A 27,523-nucleotide genomic window follows, 5' to 3' on the forward strand; every position below is an offset into this window, starting at 1 on the left:
ATGTAGCCCAATTGATTGCGCTTGGAACGTTGTATCATTCACCCTTAACACGTTTGTTTATGTCCTTTCTCAACCCTATGGACCATTACATTGAAATCTTACTGAAATATCTAACCTAAAATTAAAAGGTTGATCACATGCTGTAAAGAAAGAAGTTTTTAGCAGATGTTAGTTCAAGTGGTATATATGTTTGATTCCTCTTAAGTGATGTCTCGAATTTAACTTCTGTGTATAGAAAAAATACTCACTGAGAGAATTAGTTCCATATATCTATAGATATTATTGGTTTAGACATGATTACCTCCAATGCGAGGATTGAAACCTACAAAATTAATTTTTACTATCATCTATGCATGTATTTGCCACTTTATTATCTAGTTAACAAATACTAAATTTCACGTTCTTATTTACTGATTGATTGAGGAGAACCAAATCCATGACCTAACTTTATTCAAATAACATTATTGAATAGAACCAGATCTTCTGTCCTGAAATTTTCCCGTCACCATGTCCTAAGCTAATCATATCTCACTAAATCACATAAAAATGTTATGTTATATTTTTTTGAGTTAATTATACTAATATCCCTGAGTTTTAATGAAATTATACAAACCACCCCTCATTTTTTTACACCTACGCAAACCTCCACTATTTTTTATACTTTCATTACACTGACTACCCCTGCATGATAAGTAAGCGTAATATTTTAAACAAAAAAATGTCATAAATGCAATTAAGTTCAACAAAACATGGTATATTGTGAGGAAAAATCCAAATAATATACAAACCATTGTATCTTTATTATTTTTTGTTATAAAATGCATGAACAATTCTAGAGAGATATTGTTTAAATTGTTCTTATACTATATCGTAATAGACCAAAAATAATAATGAGGTATCGACTCATATATTATTGGGACTTGTCTCCACAATATACCATATTTTGTTTAACTTAATTGCATTTATCACATTTTTTGTTTAAAAAATTACACTTATTTCTCATGCAGGGGCGATCAGTGTAATGAAAGTATAAAAATTATGGGGTTTGTGTAGATGTAGAAAAGTGAGGGGTGGTTTGTGTAATTTCGCTAAAACTCAGGGGTGTCGGTGTAATTTACTCTACTTTTTTTTCTTTTCTAATATGTGTCAAATTTCCATTGAATTGAGACACAATAAGACACAGAAAAGTGTGATAACTGATCCTCATTCCAGTGAATAACCACACACAGACCATAGTGGCATGCCTTCCTGTACCCATTGAATAACTTTCTATGCTTAATCATGATATATATACTAAAATAAGGAAATATTGTTTTCTGCTTTTATTTTTTGAAAAAAGAACTATCGTATAGCAGAATGGGTATTATGGTAAATTTCACATTATCCATTCATAAAATATTCATATGAAACAATACTCAGGACAACAATGATTCTGCATGGTGTGCATCAACCACACAACAATGGCATAAGACAAAAAGTACTTATCTTGTAATCCAGCTCTTTGTCCTGTCCATATATCTTTTACAAATTTAACGGCCCTCCATTTTGATGCATTAAATAGTCAAGGATAATTTTCGTATTTTAGTGATCATCTTCTCAAACAATGCTGGCAGTGACATAGGAAAGGCAACAATAGCTTCTGAAAGTTGCATCAAGTACAATTGAACAAACCTTTATTGCCAATTATAATTAAATTTTCTCTCTTTTATTTTATGTGAAGGATGAGTTAGGGTGAGGGTACGTAAGAAGTTCAATTTCATTAGCTACATGCAATGCATGCATGGGTTGGTTCAGCTTCCACATTGTTAAGTTCCTTCTTCAGTTTCTCTACGTATATATGCATCCAAATTAAAGCAACAAAGTAAAACAAAAATGAAATTTAGAAAAGAACAACACACACATATATATGTATATATATATTAGGTATTGCATTGGAGAAGTGAAATAATATTGGAGATGAAGGGCACTGACTTTTAGTAAATGATGATTCGGATATGAAGGCTGCAAATTAAAGTTCACAGATTCATCTCAACCCGTCTATGGAGTTCAATTCTTGCCGAGGAAGTTTTTTTCATATAATGAAAATTGAATTTCTGATATAATACTTAAAAGCTCAATTATATCGATCTTAGATTATGAAACAAAATCTTTATTAAAAAAAGCACATAGAACCAAAAAAACATGACATATAAAATGGCGAATACAATTGGGAAGTGTTTGTTGGGTGGATAGCATGTACCAAAACGAGGTACAACGGGATAGTACTTGGGTGAAACAAACAACTAACATAGAGATGCAAACCAGCTTACTGTTTTGAAAAAATATGTGAATCAATCCCTTTGTTTGATTTAAGTTTCACAATTTTTGCAGTTTAAAGGGTTATTTTGCATTTTGGCAAGTAAGAATTGTAGTGAACTTCAACCATTTCAGACACCAGTTAGCTAAAATTATTTGCCCCTCCTACGACCAACCGTAATCCCTGACACGTGTGGATCGGGTTCATATCCCTCCTACTGGCTCCTGTGGTAGGATTTCGACACGTGACGGAATAAATATTAATGATCTATATTTAAAATTGAATTTTATTTTAATTATTAAATAAAAAACAAAATAAACTGGAATATAGTAGAGAAGGAGAAAAGTGGTGTCTTCCCTCCATACCTTATACTACTCTTCTTCTCATCTTCATCCTTTTCAAGCACTGTGTATTAAAACTTAAAATTTTATAAACTCACTCACTCACCAAACACAGAGAGAAAGAGCCTAGAAAGATTGGGTATTTGATAGTTGAAACAACAAAGAATAAAGTAATATGGTTGTATTTAAAGGATGTAGGTTTTAATTCTTCCGACTTCTCTTCTTCTTCCCCTCTGCTTTGTATTCCAGATTATTTTGTTTTTTTATTTAATAATTAAAATAAAATTCAATTTTAAATTTAGAGCATTAATATTTATTCCACCACGTGTCGAAATCTTACCTTAGTACTGGTGTCTCCAATACTGGAGAGTAGCATGTCTCCACTCCAATGTGTGCTTCAACTTCAAATAAAACTTGTTCATTCATTTCAAGTTTCACATTTTCACATTTTCACTCATGCATTTTCATTTCCTCTCATTGTATGTCACTGGGTAGTTGAAGCAGGTGAATGACAATGTCTTTGTTTGGGTTTGGTAATTTACATCAACTTTTGAACTTCCTCTTTACTTCTCTTTTGGTTTTTGTTACTTTCTGCTCTCCTTTTCCATCTGTTAGATCCTTGATCCTACAATATACAATCTTATGCATCAAAATAACATTGCCTAAAAGGCTAAAACTTATTTTATACACCACCATTTGCATTTTTTTCCAGTTAGGTTGATAATATCGATGATGTACAAAATCTGGTGTCAATAAATGAACCACCTAAGTTTTGGTTCTTCTATGAAGTTTGTGTTATTTGGATGAAAGTGAAACGTTTTTCTTTCAGGAAGTCAGAGTCAGCATACACTAGTAAAAAATATAAATGAATGATGAATGAAAGACTGAGTATAAATCTTTATACCCATAGTCCATATAGATATTACACTATCAATCAATACATATTGCATGGTTATAAGCTAATTGAATGAGTAAGCTCAGATTGAAGCCATGCAGAGGGATTCTTCAATTATGTTGCCACTACCTATATAAGGAATATGATAGTTATATAAGAGTATGTATAAATGTTATGTTTGATCATGTGAGATAAACGGTGATGATATTCTCAGAGTCAGTGAAACAAGCAAGGTTGGTGAATAAGTTCCAACTTTGTCTCTACTCTTAGGAATTCATTCATGAGGTACCAATTTAGTAGAGTGTGGAACTTTAGCCACGTCCTCTATTGTCCATGATACTTTGACACTTTTCCTATTTGCCACTTGGAATCCACTTGGATCAACCAAAACGTGTTGCATGCTTACTCAGATACGTACCCTTTCATCTTTTTCCATCCTCTATAAGTAAAAGAAAGACACACAATGTGATCATAACTAACTACAATGGTTTTGCTTGCACGAACATTGAGTTGAAGTTACAGCAAATGCTATATACAACTCACCAAGCTAATTGACAACTCATCGGTTATACACTGCTGCATACTTCTTATCTCTCAGGTATATATGTTAACTCCTACTCCTCCCTAAACATTTCTAGTTTTCCTTAATGTGAAATGTATTTTCTAAATTTACCAACTTCCAATAGTGGAAGAAAAAACCTGGTTCAGAAAAGAGCTTTTTTTGTTCAACCCTCCTTAAGTTCAGTTTGGTGTTGCTTCTTAGCCGTTCAGTTCATATTTCTGTCAAGGGTAGAAGCATACAAGAATGCTTAAATCCCCTCCCCTTATGAATTGTTGGGTTGAATTGTTGGGTTTACTCAAGTGTGAAGTCCTACATTGGATATGCGGGGGGAGGAGTGAAAAAGTTTATAAGTAGAAAAGACTTATGGAACTAATGTCTTAAGGTTTTGGTTCGAGACGTGGTGTCTCACTTATAGCTTTCACTCTTCCTATACCTGGTAACAATGGAACTCCCTGCCCCGGTCGAGCGTAGTCTAACAAGTGGTATCAAAGCATATGGTTCGGAACTTACATGGTGGACTTAAGGGGGAGCGGACCAATATGATTATTGTTTTGTCAAATGTATTTTTATGTTATTTATATATTTCACGACAACTCTCTACTGCATCAGCTTGGGGTAATTGTAATAAGTTTAAGTTTCATGTCAAATCATTTTACATTATCTCTGCCAACTCCTAACAACACTTTTGTGTGTATGAAGTTGAAGGCAGTTGAACTGAGTTTGTCCATTTATCTCAACAGATTCAACACATTACAAATTCAGACAAGATGGATCCAGTTAGATCAATAGATGACCAATTCTCCAAGCTTCATCCTTCGTTTCGAGTAAACACCAGAATCGGTATAGTAGGTGCTGGTCCAAGTGGCTTATCAGCTGCTTATGCATTAGCCAGGCTTGGTTATAACAATGTCACAGTCTTGGAGAAACATCATACACTTGGTGGCATGTGTGAGTCATTAGAAATTGAAGGTATACCTTCATAGCACTCTCTACACTCTACTTGATTCAACTATGAGTTTTGTGTTTTGACTATATATATATGTGTGTGCCCATGCAGGAAAAATTTATGATCTTGGTGGTCAAGTTATTGCTGCAAACAGTGCTCCAGTCATCTTTCACTTGGCAAAAGAGACAGGGTCTGCACTAGAAGAATTGGATTCTCACAAGCTAGCTGTTATTGACCCTTCCACTGGAAAATTTCAAGATATTAAAGTTGCTGATGATTATGTATCTGTTATGTCACTTACATTAGAAATTGAAGTTAGTTTCTAATCTCTACTGTCAGTATGTTATGGACACATAAACATTATTTCATAGTTCTATGACTTGATATATATTTGAATGAATTTAATTCTTCTTGTGATAATGACAGGAAAAAGTGAGGAACAGTGGTCGTATAGGGGTTCATTCTGTTGCTGACATTGCCTCTGACTTAACATCTGAATATCTGAAGTGTCGTGGACTTGAATCCGTTCCTAAATCTGTGGCTTATGGTTACACTGCTTCAGGGTATGGATTTGTTCAAGATATGCCTTATGCATACATTCATGAGTTTACTAGAACATCCATGGCTGGTAAAATTCGACGATTTAAAGAAGGATATACAAGTCTTTGGCAGAAGATTGCTGAATCACTACCTTTAAATCTTCGCTACGACACGGAAGTATTGGCAATCAGGCGGAGCTTGGATGTAGTTACTGTTAATATCAAGAGCTTGAGTGAGGTTGAAACTTTGGAATTTGATAAGATCATAATCTCTGGTTCATTTCCATTAAAGTATGGAAGAACTTATAGATCATTGCCATCAACTTGCATAGGTATGTAATGCAGACTTCACACTGCTCCATATTTATGTAAGGTTTTTGTTTCTTTCTCAGCCTGATACCTAATGAAACAAGTCTTGTTGCAGAATGCGAAACCGAAGTAATGGATGCGAGTGACCTTGAAAAGGATTTGTTCAGCAAAGTTGAAACAAATGACTACTACACCACTGTTTTAAAATCTAAAGGGCTAGATCATTTGCCCGTTGGATTTTATTATTTTAGTGAATATATGGAAGATCCTAGCACAATTGGATATCCAGTTGCACTACAGAAATTTTATGCTGACTCCAATATATTCTTGCTCTGGTCGTATGGCAACGCTACTGATATTACGGGACCGACTGTTATGGAGCTTGCAATCAAGATAGTAGAAGCCATGGGGGGAGAGGTTGAGAATTTCATTCTTCAACGCCGCTTTAAGTATTTTCCTCATGTTGGCAGCCGAGGTATTTCATTTGTTTCTTAATTCTATTTTCCTTTGCCAAGTTAGGCATCTAAATTCTGAAGTTTGAATGCAGATATGAAAAAAGGATTCTATGAAAAGTTGGAATCAGAGCTTCAAGGTTCAAGGAATACTTATTACGTAGGCGGGCTTATGGCGTTTGAGCTTACAGAGAGAAATTCATCTTATGCCATGGCTCTGATCTGCAAAAAGTTTGCAAACAGCAATGATTTTTCACTGTTTCCTTACACTAAGGTAATTCGGCATTTGCATATATTTTGACCAATCATGATTGGAAAATTCAAGCTTTTATACACTTTGGACTGTCATGTTTTGCAAATGGACCTGCACTTAATAAAAGCATGTCTTATGCAGAGTTTGTTCCCCTTGCAAACTGAGTGCCAGAGAAAGGAGCCCAAAGAATTAGGTGAATTGCCAAGAGTGCAATTTCCTAATCTGCCTAATCTGAATAGCTATCTAGAGCACTGGGGAACTCATCCAATCACTCAAAATAGAACTCTTTATACATGGATCAATGAAGAAGGAATACCGATATGCCAGAGGACATATCGAGAACAGCATTTTAATGCTTCTTGCATTGCTCATAAGCTCTTAACAAGCCAAAAGCCAGTTATCAAGCCTGGTGACAAGGTTCTTCTAGTCTATGTCCCCGGTATGGATTTTGTTGATGCCTTCTTTGGATGCCTAAGAGCTAAAGTGATACCAGTCCCAGTTCTTCCTCCAGATCCCATGCAAAGAGGTGGTGGACAAGCACTGATGAAAATTGAAAATATTGCCAAGTCATGTGGCATAGTGGCAATTTTATCATCAGTAGCTTATCACTCAGCAGTCCGTGCAGGTTCACTTAAAAATCTCATCTCATTAGCTGTAAAAAATGGGAAATCTTCAGCTCAGTGGCCGAATCTTCCGTGGCTGCACACTGATACATGGGTCAAGAACTCCAAAAGTATGGTTTTGGAGCATCTATATGATCAAAGTGAATCTCAACTTGGTGATATATGTTTCTTGCAATTCACGTCAGGTTCAACTGGTGATGCTAAAGGAGTCATGATTACTCATGGTGGGCTTATTCACAACGTGAAGTTGATGCGAAGTAGATACAAGAGTACCTCAAGGACAGTGCTAGTAAGTTGGCTTCCTCAGTATCATGACATGGGGCTGATTGGGGGACTTTTTACATCTCTTGTAAGTGGTGGATCAGCAGTTTTATTTTCACCACTGACATTTATCAAGAAACCACTCTTATGGCTTGAAACTATCAGCAAGTATAAAGCAACTCATAGTGCTGGCCCTAACTTTGCCTTTGAGTTACTGATTCGAAGATTGGAGTCTGACAAGGATAAGCTTCAAAACTTAGACCTTTCATCCTTGACCTTCCTCATGGTTGCTGCTGAACCAGTGAGACAGAAGACTCTCAAAAGATTTATTAAGCTAACCATTCCTTTTGGCTTGTCTCAAAAGGTGATGGCTCCTGGATATGGCTTAGCAGAAAATAGTGTCTTCGTAAGTTGTGCATTTGGAGAAGGTCGGCCTATTATTATTGATTGGCAGGGAAGAGTTTGTTGCGGGTATATTCACCCAGAGGATGCAGATATTGACATCAGAATAGTTGATCCAGAGACTTGTGAAGAGGTTCAGAAAAATGAAAAGGAAGGAGAAATTTGGATTAGCAGTCCTAGTGCAGGAATAGGATACTGGGGAAGGGAAGAATTGAGTCAGACAACCTTCAGGAACGAGCTTCAGAATCATCCTGGACGTAAGTACACAAGAACCGGAGACTTGGGACGGATAATAGATCAGAAGTTATTCATCACTGGAAGAATCAAGGATCTTATTATTGTTGCTGGAAGGAATATTTACTCAGCAGATGTTGAAAAGACAGTTGAGAGTTCATCTGAATTTATTCGTCCTGGTTGCTGTGCTGTCATCGGTGTATCAGAGGAAGTTTTATCAGCAAAGGGGATTTTAGTTCCAGATGGTTCTGATCAGGTTGGCTTGGTTGTGATTGCTGAAGTAAGGGAAGGTAAACTGGTTAGCAAAGATGTGATTGAGAAAATTCAGACTCGTGTAGCAGAAGAACACGGAGTCAGCGTCGCTTCTGTCAAGTTGGTAAAGGCTAGAACCATCAGCAAAACAACATCAGGAAAAATCAAAAGATTTGAATGTATCAAACAGTTCACAGATGAAACACTGAACTTGGCACCACAAAGTCCACAGCCTTTTTTGACAAAGAAATGTTTGGTAAGGCCATTTAGTACAGGGACATGTAAAGAAGGAAAAATGCCTAGGCCCCGGTTAGTGAGAAGTATACCTCTTGCACCTTGGAAAAGGATCAGTAAAAATGAAATTGTGGACTTCTTGAAAGGGCTTATTTCTGAGCAGACTGGAATCCCAATCAGAAACATCTCAGTCTCCGACAACCTGACATCCTTCGGAATGGACTCAATTGGTGTTGTCAAAGCAACTCAGAAAATCTCAGATTTCATGGGAATGCCAGTTGCAGCTGTAGATGTTTTTACATCATCCTGCATTCTGGAATTAGCCAACTTTTGTGAAGACCTTCTATCGAAGTCTAAGCCTCAGCTTACAAGCAATCCATCTAATGTTCCAGAGAGAAGTAAACCTGCACCTTGCAAAAGGATTAGTAAAAATGAAATTGTAGAATTCTTGAAAAGGGTTATTTCTGAGCAGACTGGAATTCGAACCAGCGACATCTCAGTCAAAGACAACCTGACATCCTATGGAATTGATTCGATTGGTGTAGTTAAAGCAACTCAAAAACTATCAGATTTCCTGGGAACGCCAATTGCTGCAGTAGATGTTTTCACTGCATCGAACATTCTAGAATTGGCTAACTTCTCTGAGGATCTTGCATTGAAGCCTCGGCCTCAACTTTCAAGCACTACATCCTATGTTCCAGACACTGAGATTGATTCTCCTGAACTGGCTGTGGAGGTATCCAAGTCACGCCAATTGGGTATCCATTTACTTCAACTAGTAGCACTTCTTTATATCTCTTTCATGCTGACCTCTCCTGCTTACCTATCCATCACTGCTTTTCTAAATTCAATTCCTAGTGTCAGCAAGTCGGTAGATTGGATTCCCGGGTCAGAGTATCTAATTTCCCTGACTTTTGCGCCACTTGCTTGGATTCTTTGCATTGCTTCTACTTGCATTTGCATTTCATTATTTGGAAGTCCTTTCCTGAGGCCAAACTATGCCATTACCCCTGAAATTTCCATATATTCAATGGATTTTGTTAAGTGGTGGGCACTCTATAAGATTCATGGAATTTCTTCAAAAGTTCTGGCAGTACACCTAAGAGGAACAGTGTTTCTAAAATACTGGTTTGAGATGATGGGCGCCAAAATTGGATCCTCAGTCTTGCTAGATACAATTGACATCACAGACCCAAATTTGGTTTCAATTGGAGATGAAGCTGTCATTGCAGAAGGTGCTTTGGTTCAAAGCCATGAGGTAAAAAGTGGGATTCTAAGTCTCTGTCCTATTAAGATTGGAAAACATTCTTCAATTGGACCTTATGCTGTTATTCAAAAAGGAAGTGTTATTGGAGAAGGTGCTGAGGTACAGGCTCTGCAAAAGGTTGAAGGAGACCATGATGGGAACAAACATGCTAAGTTTAATAATGTTAATAAGGTACATTTTGAGTAAGACTATGATACTTTTAACATACACATTTTTTATATGAACTGGATTTTCTTCCCTTTTTTGCAATGCAATTCGTTTAACTTTTAAGTTCCATTATAATGCTACCACTAGGACAGATAAAAATCTAAGCTTGAACTCATAACTGACACCTTATCATTTTGTTTTCAGAATGTAGAGCTGCCGATTGTGTACTACTTTATGGGGATCTATCTTGTTGGGTTTCTTAGCTCTCTTGCTTCTGCTATTGCTTACTTCCTATATATTATATTCTCCCAGCAATCTCCATTATTCCAACACTTCTCATTTGTTTGCATATGTGGGGCCTTCCATTGGATCCCGTTCACCATTGTTGCATATGCCACCATGTTTTCCAATGTGCCATCAAATCCTATCTCTTTTGCCATTTCATTTGCAAGTGCCAACTTACTTCATGGCCTCATACTCATCATCCTCACCGGTGCTTTTACTCGTCTCTTCATATCCAATCAAAAGCAAACTCAATTCAAAACCTGGCTTAGACATCAGATGATTGTGTCCTGTCACCTTAGATTTCCAAGGCTTCTCTCAGGAACTGAAGCCTTCTGCATATATTTACGCCTTTTGGGTGCAAAAATTGGCAAGCATTGTTCCATTAGAGCCATCAACCCAGTGTCAAACCCAGAACTATTGTCAATTGGTGCTGGTGTCCATCTTGGTGACTTTAGCCGGATAATCACCGGTTTTCATTCCTCCAACGGATATGCTTGTGGAAAAATTGAGGTTCAGGATAACTCAGTTGTTGGGAGTCAAAGCCTAATTCTCCCTGGTTCTCTTCTCCAAAAGAATGTTATTCTGGGTGCACTTTCAATTTGTCCAATGAATTCTACACTCCAAGAGGGTGGTGTGTACATCGGATCACAATCCCAAGTTGGTAATTTGGCTGCAGCATTGCATGAAAAAGTGACCTTGACCAGAACATGGTATCAAATCTTCTCAGCACTCTTCACTCAGCCAATGCTACAAACCGTTTTACCTTATGCTGTGGTGGGTTTAGCAGCTTATGCTCCTCTGAACTTGGCTGTTCAGCTTAAGAATGTTTGGTTACTTCCCTTGTTTTGGGTTCTCTCAGGTGCTCTAGCCGCATTCGGGTGTGTTATAGCCAAGTGGATTCTTGTGGGAAGAAAGAAAGCAGGTGAAACAGTGGCTATATGGAGTATAAGAATCATCATGGACAGCACTTGGCAGGCCATTAGAACTTTAGTTGGAGATTATTTTATGGACATGACAAGTGGTTCATTTTGGTTTGTTCTGTGGATGAAGCTGATGGGTGCAGATGTAGACATGGATCATCCAGTTTATGTAGATAGCAATGGAGCATTATTAAACCCTGAAATGGTGAAGATTGAGAGAGGGGGTTGTGTAGGAAGAGAAGCTTTGCTTTTTGGTCACATATATGAAGGTAAAGAAGGGATGGTGAAGTTTGGAGAGATCAAAATAGGAGAATATGGCTTTATAGGGAGTAGAGCAGTGGTCATGCCAGGTGTGAAAGTGGAGAATGAGGGAAATCTTAGTGCACTCTCACTTGCCATGAAACAAGAAATCATTAGGCCAATATGAAAAGTACTGAGAGTGGTGATATTATTATGCTACATCATAATGCACTCCTAGTGCCTTGTTGTGTATTAGAATAAGTAGTACTATTTACAGAACAACTATAATCTCACTCTAACTCATGTTGTAAGAATCTCACTGTAATAATGTTCGATTGTATCTGTATGTATAGTCATTTAAATCTTCCCTCAGATTTATTTTTGGAAATTGGGTTCTTTTCATTAGTTTCACCTTTTTTAATAGAGTTCAACATCAACTAGAGGTCCTCTAAAATATAAGCATCATCAACTTGTCCTCCAAAGAAAAAATGCATCAAATAAGTCTCTTAAAGATGAGACAACAATCACATAGTATAAATTCAAGTTCCTAAAAGATTTAGAATGCCACAAAGTTAGTCCCTAAAAAGATTAACATGGTGTCATTTTTTAAATCTTGTGGACTTATGTTAAGACTGAGGAGATTGCTCTTCTTCATAGAAGCTTTGACAACTTAGTTTACTATTCATTTTGTGAAAAGTTGATGACACATGTATACCTGGATCACCAATGTAAATATAGACCAGAACTCAAATTATAAACATTTAAGGAGTATGCACTATGGTAAAACCCATGTAACTATGCTTTGGACAGTAAGAAGATTCCATGTCTGCATCTTGTATATGTTCTCTCTATGCTAAAAGGTAAAAACAACTGACCCTTCCTTATGGAACATATATATGCAAGAAAAAGTTCTATTGAGTTTATTATCCCTTGCAACTCTGAACCATCATTCAACATCCATTTTTGAGTTGGCAGTAGATTAAACTAATTAGAACGACTATTGATTATTAGTTATGAAATACATTTGGCTAGTTACAGACTTCAAATTGAAAGAGACTAAAGAAAGAAGGAAAAAAAGAAGGAAAGAAAGAAGGAAAGAAAGAAAGAAAGCAAGAAAGAAAGAAAGAAAGGAAAGGAAGAAAGGAAAGAAGGAAAGAAAGAAAGGAAAGAAAGAAAGAAAGAAGAAATGGACAGTGAAGTAAAACCTATTCCATGTTTTACTTAGGCTGCAGACTTGTATCTGCAAAGAACTTTACACTTCAAGACCCTATCCTGAACATAAAACCCAGGCATCACCATGATCTTAACCCGGCTTGGACCCTGTGACCTTGGACACATATCTTCCATGTAGTGAGGATCAAAGTTTCTATTCTCTTCTACCCTTAAAATTCTCAATGGTGGGTTGAATGAAAAGGCAAGCAAATGTAGCAACCACATGCATTTTGCTGCCACAAAGAACGCTTGAAGGAGCTGTTCAGGCCAAGGCCTTTTCCAACTTAGACGAGTGACAATACAACTCATTTTCTGATCACAGAACTTGCTAAATTCTTCACTATAATACTTTGTCCCTTTTCTCAGTACCTCATTCCAGCTCAAGTTCCTGAGGGAAACAAACGACGAGAACTGTGCTTGGCGATCCTGCTGTGGGTCTAAGAATTTTGGGCAGCCATGCTTTTGAAACACGCAGTTGTCGAAGTCTTGGTAGAGAGACTGATTTATGAAAGCTTCAAAATGGTATAGAACTGCCTTTGAGTATTTGGATTTCATAGGCAGCTTATTCGGTTGAAGAGTCAAGTTCAAATTTTGTGCCAAAGAGCGATCAGTTTCACCAATGTTGTTTATAATGGTCTTACAAAACTGCTTCACTGATAATCTGGACTCTGATACTATCTGCAAGAATACCTCTACCATTACTTCCTCACTCATAGGCATCAAACTCTCTCCATTCTCATGAAACGATTTCCCTCTCTGAGGAAGATTATTAAGTTGTTCACAAAGTTGAGAATCCCTTGCATTTATGGCTTGTTTCGAAGCTTTCTTCAGCTCTTCACAGTAACTCTCCAAGTACTCCAGCTTTTGTTTCATCTCCATGAGCAAAGATTTCATCTCAGAAACTTCCATTAAGGCCGCATCTCGATTCTCGTTTGCTTCCACCAGCTCTTTCTTCAATGTTTCAAGTGACATGACTCCCAAGTCCTTAAGAACCTGAGAAACATCCTCAGATTCTGCAGTGTTCGGGGAACTCCCATTCTTATTCCTCTTTAACTGAGGAAACATGCGTGAAATCAGACCCTTACCTTTGGTTTGGGATTGAAAAGATGATTGGGATTCAGTGACTGAGACAACAATATTGGAGCTCTTGCTGTTCCTTGCATTCTCAAATTCACTTGCTTTGATGGTAGGCTTGCCTTTATTGCAGGAGGATACGGACCTGAAATCCTCAGAATCGTTTGTCCATCTACACTTGAAGTAGTCATTGGCAGGTGATGTTTGAAGAACTGTAATTTGATCCGCACAAGACCCAGTTACAGATGCGGCATCATCGGCAGGACATAGATGATGAGATAGTCCATTTCTTAAACTTGATTTTTCCTTGTAATCTGTTACAATGGTTTCTAAGCTGTTTCCTTCTACATTCTCATCCCAACCTGTTGATATTGTTAGGCTTTTCACGGAGTTTTGATTGTAGACTAAGCCATCTTCATAGATCTGTCAATATTTCTCACATTTAGTCACTGTCCATAATTTTTTCAAGTCAAACAAATACACGTTTTTTTTTTTTTTGTGTCAATTCCTCGGAGCGACACTTGTTGGGAGGGGCAGTCACGCACCCCAAAAAGAATTAGTTCCTTACCCAAAAGGTATGGAATATCCTTGATAGTACCAAGATATTGAAGGAGAGATAAAAACATAATATTAGTTTTTCAACTGGCAATAAACATCATAGTTGTGAAAGTGTCCTCTGATTCAGTTCAGTTAACTTACAGAATCATAAAACTTCCACAACAGGAAATTAAAGAAGTAATCATAAGCAGTAACAAAAGTCAAAACTTTAAACTTTGTTTCTGTTTCAAAGAGATTGAATAAGATAATGATATAACCGCAACAACAATGACATTCATAATTAATTAACTATTGCGGGTAGCAGAGTTCAGGGAATAGAAGAATAACAAGAATTAGAATATTAGAGGAAGCATACTAAGAGTTATTGCATATTACATAAATTCAACAATGTTAGAATTTAGTCCATAGCATGATGAACAAGTAAAGAACAAACACATTTCATAAATAACTCCAGCAATAGTGCTAGCTGTGTTAATATGAAATCAATAAAAAATTTATACCTATTCAGAAAAAAATTAAAAAAAAATAGCTAAGTCAAAATTGAAGAGAAAAGTGATACTTACTGGAGTGAAAACAGGGTAATCATGAGCAGAGAAGTGAGAAACAGAACGTGGAGCAGGGGAAGGGAATGAGAATATTGCATTGGTTGGGTTATTTCCTCTCATCAATGCAGCATGAAGAGCTCTTAGCTCCACTGCTTTGGCTATGGCACTTTGAACTTCATGCCTTGTTATTTCTTGGTTCCCATTATTGTTCTTTTTGTCTTTGAAAACATGTGCTGCAGTTGCAGCCATGAAATAGAACACAAGATAATATGTCTCACCAAATATTCTCAGAATTTTATTCTTGTATGAACAAGTGATATGGATTTTATTTGAAGGGTTATATCTAAAGTTTGAACCTTGGAGAACCAGAAAATAGAATGGGACAACCTAAGTTCAAAGATTTTTGTCTTTGTTCACATAGTATGTGAAGGATAAGAGAGAGAGAAGGAATATGAACTCTTCTAAGTTCTAATATCAGCACTGTGAAGCAATTTTACCAATATGCCCATATATTCCAAAAATTACCAGAACACTACATTATGTGCTGTGACTAATGTGACTAATAAAAAGTTGTCACATATTTAAAAATAAAAAATAAAGTAATATTTTTATGTTATTTGGTGGAATATAATTAGTTTAGAACATGAAGAAGTAAATTTTGGAAACAGAATATCCTCATTAATGGTGTAACACTGTTTGACATGAATGTTTTAGTAGGAAAATAAGGAGTTCTCATTCCACTATGTTCCACCACCACAACTGTAATCAAATAATTCATTTCAGCTTTTAATTTGGTGATATTGTCAACAAGATATTTTCCTTGAATACTCATTCATTCATACTTCATGTGCCTTGTGTAATGATTACAGTTAATGAAATGAGTATGTTACTTTATACAACATTGGTACCTTTTTCATAATGAAAACATGTTGTTATGTGAAGTGAAAAGACAATATTTTAGACCCCACCATGCTTCTTTTGGTTTAGAACTTTTACATGTATATGTCCTTATTTGTCGATTACTTTCTCAAGTGGTTGGCCATTTTTCTATCTTAGACTAAAAACCTATAAGAATAGAGAAGGCATCTTATATTGTATCAAATGCTTAAAGCACAAACTGTAGCATTAGGTTTAAGGTCAAATTTATGGATTTTAGTTCGGATTGGAAAATTTTGAAAGCTTTTTAACTTACTCCAATTGGAAAATTATCTTTCTTCTTTTGTAACCCCTAATTGTGTGGATGCCAATTTGTCCAAAGGTGAAGATTTTAGGGCTCTGAACTAATTATGCATCACATTTTATATGTTAATATAGATACTATCATAAAAGTGAATTTCTTAATTAAGCTAATTGGCAATTCTGTTTCAAGTGGTACATGATTGATTTCCCTTAAGCAAAGTCTCGGGTTTGAGTCTTGTGGATGGAAAGATGTTCGCTGAGAAAGTTAGCTCCACGTACCTGTGAATATTCTCAACTCGGACAAAATTGCCTCTAGTGTGAGGATACATGTGAGAAACAAAAAAAATTGGTAATTATGTATAAATCTCATGACAAATGAAAGATGAATACTAGTAATATGATAAATGTTAACAAAAAAAATTTCAAAATATAGAAATCACCAATGTTTAAGAAAATATATTATCATCATTTTGGTATTAATGCCTAGTATGAACACTAGTTCTCAAAGGGTATTTTTGAAAACGAAGATTCTTCACTTAAGGAGATAAGACCTTATGTGAGTAGAGATAATAAGAAGACAATGGTTGAGAACCTCTGAAATTATTTTATATAGAGTTCCTTCTTGTTACGGTGACCTCTTTTTTTAATATATTTCATGCACACGTCACACTTTTATGGAATCTAAGATTCCTCGGCCAAACCAAATCATCACATGCAGAAACTTCCTTTTCACCCTTTCTTGCATGTTTCATAGCACTAGCCACTAGCATAGTATTTAAAGGATACATAACTCATATCACAAGAACTTGAGCAACTCGTAGGAGTTAGTGTCGCCACCTCATTAGCACATTGAAGTATTCGGTTTTGACTACAGAAAATGATGAAGCAATCGAGATAGGTTAATCTTCTCGATTAAAAAAATAACTTTATAACACAACATTACTCTTATGTCATGACTCATGAGATCTTTCTCTAATTTTAATCTTACAATATTTATTAATCTTCTAAATAATTAACAATATTTATTAATCTTTCATCCTACTCTTATGGCATGACTCATGAGGTAATTAAAAAAATAAGTTTATTTATAACAGTATTGAATTTTATTATAACAGTTGAGATAAAAACCCAAGCATCGCGAGTCACTATTTACTAAAACTTAACAGAATGAACAATATATTGACTTTAATCATTCTTATTTTAACTGGTTGAGTATGATTTAAATTTCAAAATATAAAGGTCAAAGGACCGAAAATTTGTTAATAAAAGCACACATCTCATAAAAAGACAAAACTTCCTTTGCAGGTCAAAAAATATACTGAAAAAATCCTCAATCTTTCAAGAGATGGGGAATGACATCTAAACCTGGGCTATGTTAATGGAACTGTAATTGAAGCTGTTTTTAACATTTTATACCTGTCTTACTCTTTGCACATTGAGATTGTGTAAATCTTTTCTTTTCTTTATCATTCTGAATTGGAGAGACGATACAACTATGCTACAAGAAAAGTATACCAGAATATCATGTTACAGTTTTAATTAAAGACAAAGAAAATACGTAAATATGCACTACTCAACCAAAATCCTTGAATGCTTGGGACTAATCTTCACCTCTGCATGACTCGTGTCTTTGGGAAATCACGAGCAAAGATGTTCGCTGAAACCAATAATCAATCTCGTTAGGTACAAAGCTAGCTAGGAAGCAAAGATAAAGTGAGCAAATATTATCATGCACATTTGACTGTTGACATTACTTTCAAACAGGTCAAGTAAAACAAGTATCTTTAATTTAGAATAAATAATTAGGTGGGAGTCTCATGCACTGCACCACCATTTTATAACCGACTTCATCTGATAAAAATAAGGCTTGATTATTGTTGGTTATTTAATTTTAGAACAAGTTATATTGAAACACAATGATTGAGATAATTGCATTTTCTAATACACAAACCTCTGTTCCGGCCACGATGGCATTATATAAAGGATGAGCAGCACATGAAATAACTCTTTCAGATAAAGGAATAAACTTGTTCTGATTATTTTGGTTGTTCACCCTGGAAATTCCCTGCATATCCTCCCTGGAAAGAAACAGTATTAATGCTTTCGAAAAGTGCACTTAAGTTTTGCAATACATTTTGATAATAAACTTTAGAATATGAAGTTTGAACACTTGCTGTATCATACTAGGCTCAAGGATCCATTCACGGTATAAATTAAATAGGAAAACGTTGCTCCCACACCTATTTACCTGTTTTTTGGGTGTAGGAGGTGCAAGAAGGAGAGAGATAGAAAAACGAGGAAGCAGTGATTAGTGATAAGTTGTCAGAGGAAGAAAAATATAACAAGAAATATAAGGTGTAGATAAAGATGTAAGAAAAAGTTTTAAGAATACAAAGGTTAAATTAAATAATATTCCAATATTTAATGAGCACCATATTAGATCCAATGATGCTTGATCCATAAACTCACGCAGCACAACCATACTAAATGTGTGATGTATAGAAAAAGGAATACCAAATATAAACGTGAAAAAGTCAACAAATCAAGGGGAAAACTCCCAAAAAATATTCCAATATACAAAGAATAATTACAATATTTTCTCCACATTCTCTAGAGTAGAAGAGGCATAAATATAATGTTTTCACTGAGATACTTCCTATTCTAATACTAAAAATTATATAATTGCAATGCCAAAAAACCATAGCGATGATACTCAAATTTCCCAGTGTATTTTTCCACACCTATGCTCTTTAGGACTTACTCTCGGCTCTCTATTTTCCCTTCAATGCAAGGGATCCTTACTTTTCTCTTTATGTTGTTCTCTGAATGAACAAACTCTGCCTCTATTTAGAGGCCCTATGGAATGTGAATGCATCGACCATCTCATTTTTATATTCTTCACGGCCAGTTTTTATTCTTTGCATATATAACTGTCTATTTTTTTCTGAATTAAACGGCTAACTCAACATATACATGCCTTATTAATTATGCGGTCAAACTAAGTTGTGTACTGAGTGGGTTTCACTTCATATGTGCTTTCTTGATTATGTGGTTAATAAATGGGACCACGATTGAAATTATTAAGTATATCGGAATATTCTAGATGTGAGTGATCATGTGTAATGAAAGTGAAATCTGTTAATTTGTTACGAAGGGAATATTCAGTATTAGTTTCTATCTTTCTGGTTTTCTTTTTTCTTAATTCATCGGAGGCCTCCTTACCTTAAAACAAAGGAAATTGTTTTCTGTTCCTAACAGAGTTTGAGTTCAATTAATATATCTGTTAATACTCAGAGTGCCTTACTTGTAATCCACATGACTTGGTGAGCTGATGGTGGGATAGAAATCCAATAGATGAATGCCGCAATCAGATGATGACCCAACCAAATAGATCTGCACAAGATTACAGCACATAAATAACTATTTCATGCCTGAAAAAGGAATGATGCTAAAACACGGTGAGGAATCATACTCTGATAAGTAAATACAACTTAGGAGTTAAAATAAAAATTAGGTCAGCATTGTTACAAGCATACAAAACGTAAAAATCAATATGCCAACATGAATAAAAAGTTTTAAAACAGGACAATAAAAGGAAACTAGTTTTATGTGGAAGACAAAGTAGGTGACGTTTATCAAAACAATCTTACTCAACATGTAAATAACCAATGAAGATTTTCTAATATACAATAAAGCAGCAGGAAAATAGGAATTGTTTGATTCATTTCAAACAAAAATCATAAAGTAGGTGCATCAAGTTTATTTAAAAACGAAATCTCACCGAACATGTAGATAACCATGAAGGTTTTCTTATATATGACAGATCAGCAGGAACATAGGAATTATTTCTGACAGAAAATGAAGACGGTAAACAAAATGATTAGACAGTTTACAAAGCCTTTTAACAAATATCAACAAAGCAACTACAAATGTGATCAACTTACAGCCAAGCTGGAGGAGGGCAATGGATATGTGTAACTTGAAAATTATTTATGTCCAAAACGCCTGACCTACATGAAAAATTTACCATATTGAAGTAACAAATGTAAAGAAGCAACTACTCTTGAACTGTAAAATCCAACAAAAAGCAACTGTTTTACATGTAAAAAACCACTATTGACATAACTGTTCAAAAGTAGTCAGTGCCCTGAAACAAATTATTTTCAGATTCAATTTCGAAGGAATTTCACTAAAATGTGAGGCCAATCAGAAACATAACACCAATTGATCATGTGTTTCTAGTGAAATGATAGAATCTTCAAGGGGATAGAATCATGAAGTGTCAGGATTTATTTATTTATTATCAGTAGCTGAAGAAAGAAATCAGGCATGAAGGAAGCACACAGAACAGAGCTTCAAAACAGTGTCTTGGCAGATAGAGAGTGGAGAAAACCAATACGTTTGGCAACATACCAGCCATCATTAAGATGGAATGCCAACTGATTCAGGCATGATGGATTAAAATCAATAGAGTGAATCTCCTTGGGAACAATGTCTGTTTGTGCCTGCATAATAACAAGAATGGCTTAGCACCGTAAACTACCGGCACGAAAAATGACAATTGTGACATGGTGCAATTTAAACATCTTGGATTTTATATGCCTTCTGCCCTTATTTGAAGAATTAATACTTGTATTTTCCCAACTGGTCACTTGTGACATATATGAAATCTCATACACTTATGAAATGCACCAAAATCCTTCTCAAAAGTATGACACCAATCTTAGCAGGATGCACATGCTACTAGGCACAGGAAATATAAAACCATAATCTAGGATGAGATGATCCTAACATTTAACGCTAGGCAAAACATAATTATAGAAAAAACTAGTATTAGAGAAGAATGAGAATTAGAATACAAAAGTCATATATAAGTACATTCAATTTTTGTATTTGTAGTATAATAGTGATTTTCTAATCTTCATGGAGAATATTACAACATAATAACAAAGATGAAAGATCTTGCCTGTAGCCTTAAGTGAAAGCTAATTCTAATTGTAGTCCAAACTTCAAAATAAGATATGACACAAATATGATGGTAGTAAACTACTGAAGTCACATTTGTCAGAACTCAACAATCATTTATATGCAAATCTTGACATCAAGAAATTATATAGCCCACACACAAGAGGAAGAAGTTTGCTCAGCATTTAATATGTAAAAGCAATAGACATGAGTAGGATGGATAACCAGACCTTTAAAGATCCAATCTTCTCTAGCAACGTTGCCAACTTGAAAGATGTTAGAGGTGGATGGCAAATCTAGAGAGGCAAGTAAATCAGAATAAGACAATTAAAAGTATTGAAAAATATCTTATGACAACATTTGCCCAAGAAGTCAAGCTTTATTCCAGGAATATGCTGCCAGTACTTGCACCCTATGCTGTAAAGCTAGTAATAAAGACAAAGGTGATAAAGTAGAACAGAACAACAACAAATGTGCTGCAGTGAAGACATGAACCAATAGCTTACAAGCTTCTTCCTATGTTACTATAAAGTAGAACAGAACAGTATTTCAAGCTTTTGACTTCATAAATTGTAGCATCCACCACTACGCTAGTGTCCCCCTCTCCTACTAAGGTGCAAGCACCTCATTCATTGTATTGAATTTTTTTATCTTCAATAGTCTTTAGCCTAATGTCATATGTATATGACACCACTACCAACAATAATCATAAAACCTTTCTCTTGTAAACAAGCATAGACTGAGCCAATGTAACAAGGAGCCAAGTCAACTGCAAAAGTCTCAAGCTTAGAATGTTTGGTCTCTGTTTATCCACCCAACAGAACCAGATTCATTAGAGATTGTCCTTGTCCATGTACCCTTGAGCCCATGACTCCTTACTTATTTTTAGATGTCTTTTTCACAACATAATAGCAAGAACCACCGAGTATAAATCATTAAGAGAACCCAGATATAACCTCTTTTAGACTTTGAAATGTAGTGGATGCTCTTCCACCACGAATATCCCACACATGCACAACTCCGTGCCTTCCAGCACCAAAAATAATCTGGAAAGGATACAATAACCATTGTTCATAATTTCTCAATATATTGACCAAACATAATAAGCAAGATGTATTCTAAGACTTATTCAAGCCAAACCTAATTCAAATGCATGTATTATGAACTGCAGTTTTATCAAGCCAAACAGAGTTTAGCTAAACAACAGAGTGCATGCAGAATTCCTAACCTGATTTTCTTCATTTAATTGGATACTGTTAAGGGTATCATGTGAAGTAGATGTAAGCTCAAGGCAAGGCAGAGCTTTCACTCTTCTATCCCAAATGTTAATGGCACCATGTGTATCAGAAGCAATTATCCTGTAAAATTTCACTAGCAAATTGAGTATAGAAGAACTATAAGAATCACTGTTATTATGGAAAGAATTAATAAATTCACAAAATGAGAATCATTACTATGTGTTGGCTGTCATTCAGAATCAGTTATCAGGTGCGGGTATAATCAATGAACCCTACCAAACAGTACTCAAACCTTTAGGTAATTTGCATCCACTTACGACCCTTTAAATCTGAGGTTGCGAGTTTGAATTGTTTCAAGTCTTTCGCATCTCCTGAAGTCATTTAATTATAAATGGCTTTGGAACCAAAATTTTGGTTTTAGAAAAAGCAAGAATTTTCACTTCTCTGTTTTTGGATTTCTAAATGTTGTTTAACCATAATACTCTTAGAAAATTATTTACTGCCACATTCTCTTTTCAACACTCATGTTATCAATGCGGTAGTCATACATACTCTATGCCCCAGTTTACTTCACTATATAATTTTCCCAAATGAATACATGTTCTAGTGCAATACCTATGAAAGTCAGAGTGTCTGTGCGCAAACCATCATTTTAGAACTCATCCAATTTACATTCAATATGAAGGAATAAATGTTACTTGATATTTGCTAACCACTGTTAGTAATCAACCAAGTAGAAAATAATCATCCTTTCTCCACTAGGATTTCACAGAATTAGGCACCTACGAAGCACGACACTTCAATAACCTTCACATATCATATCCACTACGTATCCAACACCGATACTTCATCCAGACGTACCCATAGTATGTCGAAATTATTTATTGAAAAATTAATAATTTATAAATCCGATACTCTTAAAATAGTTTCCTGATACTTCCAAACTACCATGCCATAGCATTTTAAGAGAGAGAAACATAACACGATCAATTAAGTACAAGAGACCAACATAATATTCAAGCTACAAAGTAGACTTGTAGCGATAGAAAAACGACAAAACATGTGTATTGCATAGAGAATGAATAAGAAATGCATATGCATAATGTTGATCATCGATTAAACAGGATTGATAATGTTCCTATTTGTCGGTATTAAGTAAACATTTTTTATGACAACATGATTTTCATTTTGTATTTAGTGATGTCTAAGAAATATGTTCTTTATTTGGAAATTCATAAACAAGAATTATATGTTTATTATGTTATATGAATTTTATGTGCATATTTTATATTTGTATTCCAAATGTATCATATCATGCATTTTCAAGAATGTGTATCGACGTATCGGATACGTATTGGTATCGGTGCTTCATAGTTAGGCACACAAAATCCATTAAGCATAATGGACAAAATTATATATCAATAGAAGTATTTCAATGATTATTTAGACATGACTATAAAAGTGAGTGGCATTGAATTAGATATTCAATATTCCTGACTCCTTTCAGGCAAAAAAATCAGTTCCTCTGAATGAAGGCTTACTTACCAACCTTGGGTCATTTGTCGTAAAAGCAATATCAGAGAGACCTTTGTATATGGTAGATCCATGCACTGTGCTTGCCTGTCTTGTTCTTAACACCTGTATTATCCATGGGTAAAATTAATATAGATTAGCATTTATAAAATAACACCTTTCCATTACCAATTAACAGCACATCATTGAAAACAAAATGAATCCAAAATTATGAATTTTAACTATATCATTAGATAGAGTAGCACGTCCCTCAAAATCATGAGCATAAGAACAAATGTAATTATCTAAATAGTTGGGTCTCCAAATACATATGTTTCTTTAAGGTGTTTCCTGGTCCTTTTGTTTAAGTGTGCACCCACAAGAAATGAGTTGCATGATTTCATTCCAGAGCCCCTTACTTAATGTAAAGATGTGATCAATATTGGAAAAGATGGTACTCTTGATTGTTAACAGCAAATGATTATGAAAATATTTAGGAACATAGAGATATTCAACAATATCGCAATCAGAAATCAATATCAACTGAATTTGGTGATGCATAAAGTATCAGCAGCAACATCATATTATGATTTTTGAAAGAAAAGAGCTGGAAACATGATATAAGCAAGATCTAACAGGATAGTAGAATAATCATAGGTGAGCATTAAAACTTACTTCAACTGGTTCTGATGAAACATATCCGATATCAAATATAAGTGCTTCGTTACTTTGTACAGATGCACAGACAACCTAAAATGAAATAAGAAGTAACATATAAATAGAATCGATTCTACCAACAAAGTTATCATCAATAAATTTTACAAATCACCGGTTTCACAAAAAACGCACAACACACACTTGTACAAGATAATTACATAGAAAACAAAAAAGGGTGCCAAATTATCAGAAAAAATACTATCCTTGATATGTAACAGACTAACAACAACAAGAAACTAGAAAGATAAAGCCAAAGCAATTTACATAGTATATGAAGTATATATCATATATAAATCATCGCCAATTTCTAAATTTCATGGAATGATGCTACAATGCTGTGTGAGAAGGTAATTAAGTTGAAACCTCATCTTGGTTAAGAGGATTCCATTTAACAGCATCGAGTTGCCGATTTCTTGAGAGGTGTAATATATGTTTGCTTTCATCTTCTTTCAAGCCTGCCATTAGAATTCACACAAGCGGCACTAGAACAAGTTAGCAGGCTTATTAATAAGTGCAAGTATTCACCAAGATTAACAGATGCAGGAATATCGGTTATGAAACTATTGTGTTGTAATCTAATGTCATAAAAATGTATAATATCAAAAGTTGGGTCATAAGCTAAAGATTACATTTGAATAACGCAAGTCCACAGACCATTGTTGTATTAGCGTGACAAAAAATTTCAGCATCACGAAAATGAGCAAAAACTCAGCTACCAAAGCCGGACTTACAAGTTAGTTCACGTTTCTGGGAATAAAGAGCTTCAAAGTCATGAACTGTTAAGCAACCTGATTTTGTCACGGACGCCAAGTATATACCCTAGATAACAGTTCAAAAATAGAATATTTAAAAAAAGCTAAAGCTTGAAAATAAAATAAAACAAAATGACCATCAACAGCTTAATGAAATTATTAATTTAATTCACCAGATGACCAGAAATATACTCACTGCTAACATTAAAGCACTGTGGTGACCTGACATGGATAGAGACGTGCAATTATAACTTTCTATAGACAAACAGTTTATTTTCTTTTTGAAGTGCACTTCCAGGGCTTTGAACACAGGTGCTCACACTTTAGGCCCCACATCTCTACCAACTAAGCTATGTTGTAAAAAACAACAACAAAGCCTTTTGCTAGTAGGTGGGGTCGGGCAATAATCCATTGAACAAAAGTGGCACATAAATAACACTAATCAAATGATTAATCAGCCTATCAAAACTCCTAGAATTGGCAAAACCTAGTAACTCATAATAACTGTACTAAATTTTAGTACTTTAATAGTTTAAATAGAACCATATCTCTACTAAACTTCAGTATATGTCAATTATTTAATTTAGAAGCATCAAACTGGCATTTACTAAAATATCTTCTCATTTGGGACATATAGCCTTTCAATATAAATTTGTTTTTTGTACCTTGTTGTCAAAGTCTACTGCAGATATTCCTTGCCTGTTAACAAACAAAAGTATGTTACTTATCAGGACAAATGTTTAGTGCTATGAAAAGAGAGAAGAAATACATGTGGAACATTTCATGTCCAACAGTTGAAGCCAAAGCTAACTACAAACTCAATTCCTTTCTGAAAAAAGAATACACAACTAAACTATGAAGAAATAAAATAAGATACACATTGCAAATGAATGTAAAAAATAATCATCTTATTATAGAGATCACACCTAAAACAAAAGGATCGTGACATGAAGTTTTCCAAACTAAAATGGCAAAACACTTTACATAATCAAATATTGTCGCTAAAACCATTCATGATTTACAAGCATATTGGATAAATTTTGACATGATTTAGAAGTAGAAATGAATCAGTCAGGGGGAACAAATTTAGTCACTTTCATTTAGTTCATTTTATGTTTATGAAGAAATGATTTGCACTTTAATTTCAATCATCAGAATTGGTTTCGTAAACTGGCAAGTGCGAAGTATATCCTTAGACTAAAAGTGTGTTACTGTCATAGTAAACTAACAACAAATTTTATATAAATAAGACCTTTCTATTTTAAGAATGAACTTCTGAATTTAAATGAGTTTACGTCAATGAGTGGTTATTGTACAGTTTATTACATTGACAATCATTCAATATCATTTAATTTATAATTTTAGGTAGTTATGATGAGTCAAACATCTTTAATGATGTGGCAAAAGATGATTGGTTGACACCATAAAAACTTTTTAAGTGTATTATAATTAAATCCTACATTTGTTGAAAAGCATAAGCTGCTGCATATTAATTTACATGCTAAGCATTAACTTTGGTGCTCTCAAACTTCTTTCTGTTCCAACTAGCCAACTTAATATGGATCATATAAAAAAATAATAGACCAGAAAGATACTCACACAAAACCACAGTCTACAAGAAAAAACAATTTGCAATCTTGATGTTAATTCATATCATCAAACCCAGGGAGAAGTCAAAATACCGAAATAGAGAAATGCCATCACCATTTGCCTCGCTGACAACCCGACTCATCTGTAAATCAATACCGAAAAATGTTACTATGAAACCAAATCACAGCAATAAGAAAATCATGTGGAGAACTCGCATGTTTAATAATACATACATGAGATCGGCAAGGCACTGCCTCATATTGATGATACAGATGCGGAAAGACTCCGACCTAAACAAAATTCAAGACAGTTACTCCAATTTACTTCACAACCAATTATCATGAGAAAAAACTAATCAAAGTTCATATGCACCTCAGAATAAGAACGCATTAGCAAATTCATCATCTCGTGACGATAATTAGGCTCGAATTTTCCATTCAGTTCAACGGAGCACCTTTTCCAACGGCGCCTTGCAATTGCAATCAAATCAAATTTCAACACTCGGAACAACAATAGCTATATCAGAAATTAAAATTGAAGAATAACAAGTTTACCGGTGAGAAGGCTTTACTCTTTCTTCAATCGAGGGTTTGAGAGGCACCAAGAATTTATCCATTTTCCCGCGCTTTCTCTTCACCGATATGCCAGTAGTAAATACTTACTTGCTTCCCGCCATAGAATATAAAGTGTGGGCCACAGAAAGTAACATCGTGTTTGGGCCAT

At 34.9% G+C, this 27,523-nt stretch overlaps 3 protein-coding genes across 4 annotated transcripts; 1 reads left to right on the plus strand and 2 right to left on the minus strand.

The window, feature by feature from the left end:
• On the plus strand, positions 4,792 to 11,820 carry LOC109352268. The gene is made up of 7 exons (XM_019594177.1): positions 4,792 to 5,063; positions 5,152 to 5,354; positions 5,467 to 5,911; positions 6,004 to 6,363; positions 6,436 to 6,614; positions 6,735 to 10,037; positions 10,218 to 11,820. Exons 1-7 carry the CDS (start codon positions 4,862 to 4,864, stop codon positions 11,643 to 11,645), a joined length of 6,120 nt encoding a protein of 2,039 aa, XP_019449722.1. The 5' UTR covers positions 4,792 to 4,861; the 3' UTR covers positions 11,646 to 11,820.
• Positions 12,356 to 15,258, minus strand: LOC109351556 (IRK-interacting protein-like). Its single transcript, XM_019593038.1, has 3 exons — positions 14,866 to 15,258; positions 12,642 to 14,167; positions 12,356 to 12,531 (listed from the first exon to the last, which is right to left on the minus strand). Exons 1-2 carry the CDS (start codon positions 15,094 to 15,096, stop codon positions 12,680 to 12,682), a joined length of 1,719 nt encoding a protein of 572 aa, XP_019448583.1. The 5' UTR covers positions 15,097 to 15,258; the 3' UTR covers positions 12,356 to 12,531; positions 12,642 to 12,679.
• Positions 17,380 to 27,506, minus strand: LOC109351559. Of its 2 annotated transcripts, XM_019593040.1 has the most exons (18): positions 27,355 to 27,506; positions 27,173 to 27,269; positions 27,034 to 27,090; positions 26,893 to 26,942; positions 25,876 to 25,909; positions 25,190 to 25,277; positions 24,822 to 24,913; positions 24,417 to 24,491; positions 23,779 to 23,867; positions 22,220 to 22,349; positions 21,948 to 22,037; positions 21,222 to 21,287; positions 20,440 to 20,531; positions 19,971 to 20,036; positions 19,808 to 19,874; positions 19,331 to 19,419; positions 17,978 to 18,104; positions 17,380 to 17,683 (listed from the first exon to the last, which is right to left on the minus strand). In XM_019593040.1, exons 1-18 carry the CDS (start codon positions 27,414 to 27,416, stop codon positions 17,627 to 17,629), a joined length of 1,428 nt encoding a protein of 475 aa, XP_019448585.1. In that variant the 5' UTR covers positions 27,417 to 27,506; the 3' UTR covers positions 17,380 to 17,626. The 2 variants fall into 2 exon arrangements, with proteins under 2 accessions (XP_019448585.1, XP_019448586.1); XM_019593041.1 differs by lacking the exons at positions 27,034 to 27,090; positions 27,173 to 27,269; positions 27,355 to 27,506 and adding an exon at positions 26,671 to 26,674 and having other exon boundaries at positions 26,804 to 26,911.

The sequence above is a fragment of the Lupinus angustifolius genome, chromosome LG07 (assembly GCF_001865875.1).
Source record: "Lupinus angustifolius cultivar Tanjil chromosome LG07, LupAngTanjil_v1.0, whole genome shotgun sequence".
In the NCBI taxonomy this organism is placed as follows: Eukaryota; Viridiplantae; Streptophyta; class Magnoliopsida; order Fabales; family Fabaceae; genus Lupinus; species Lupinus angustifolius.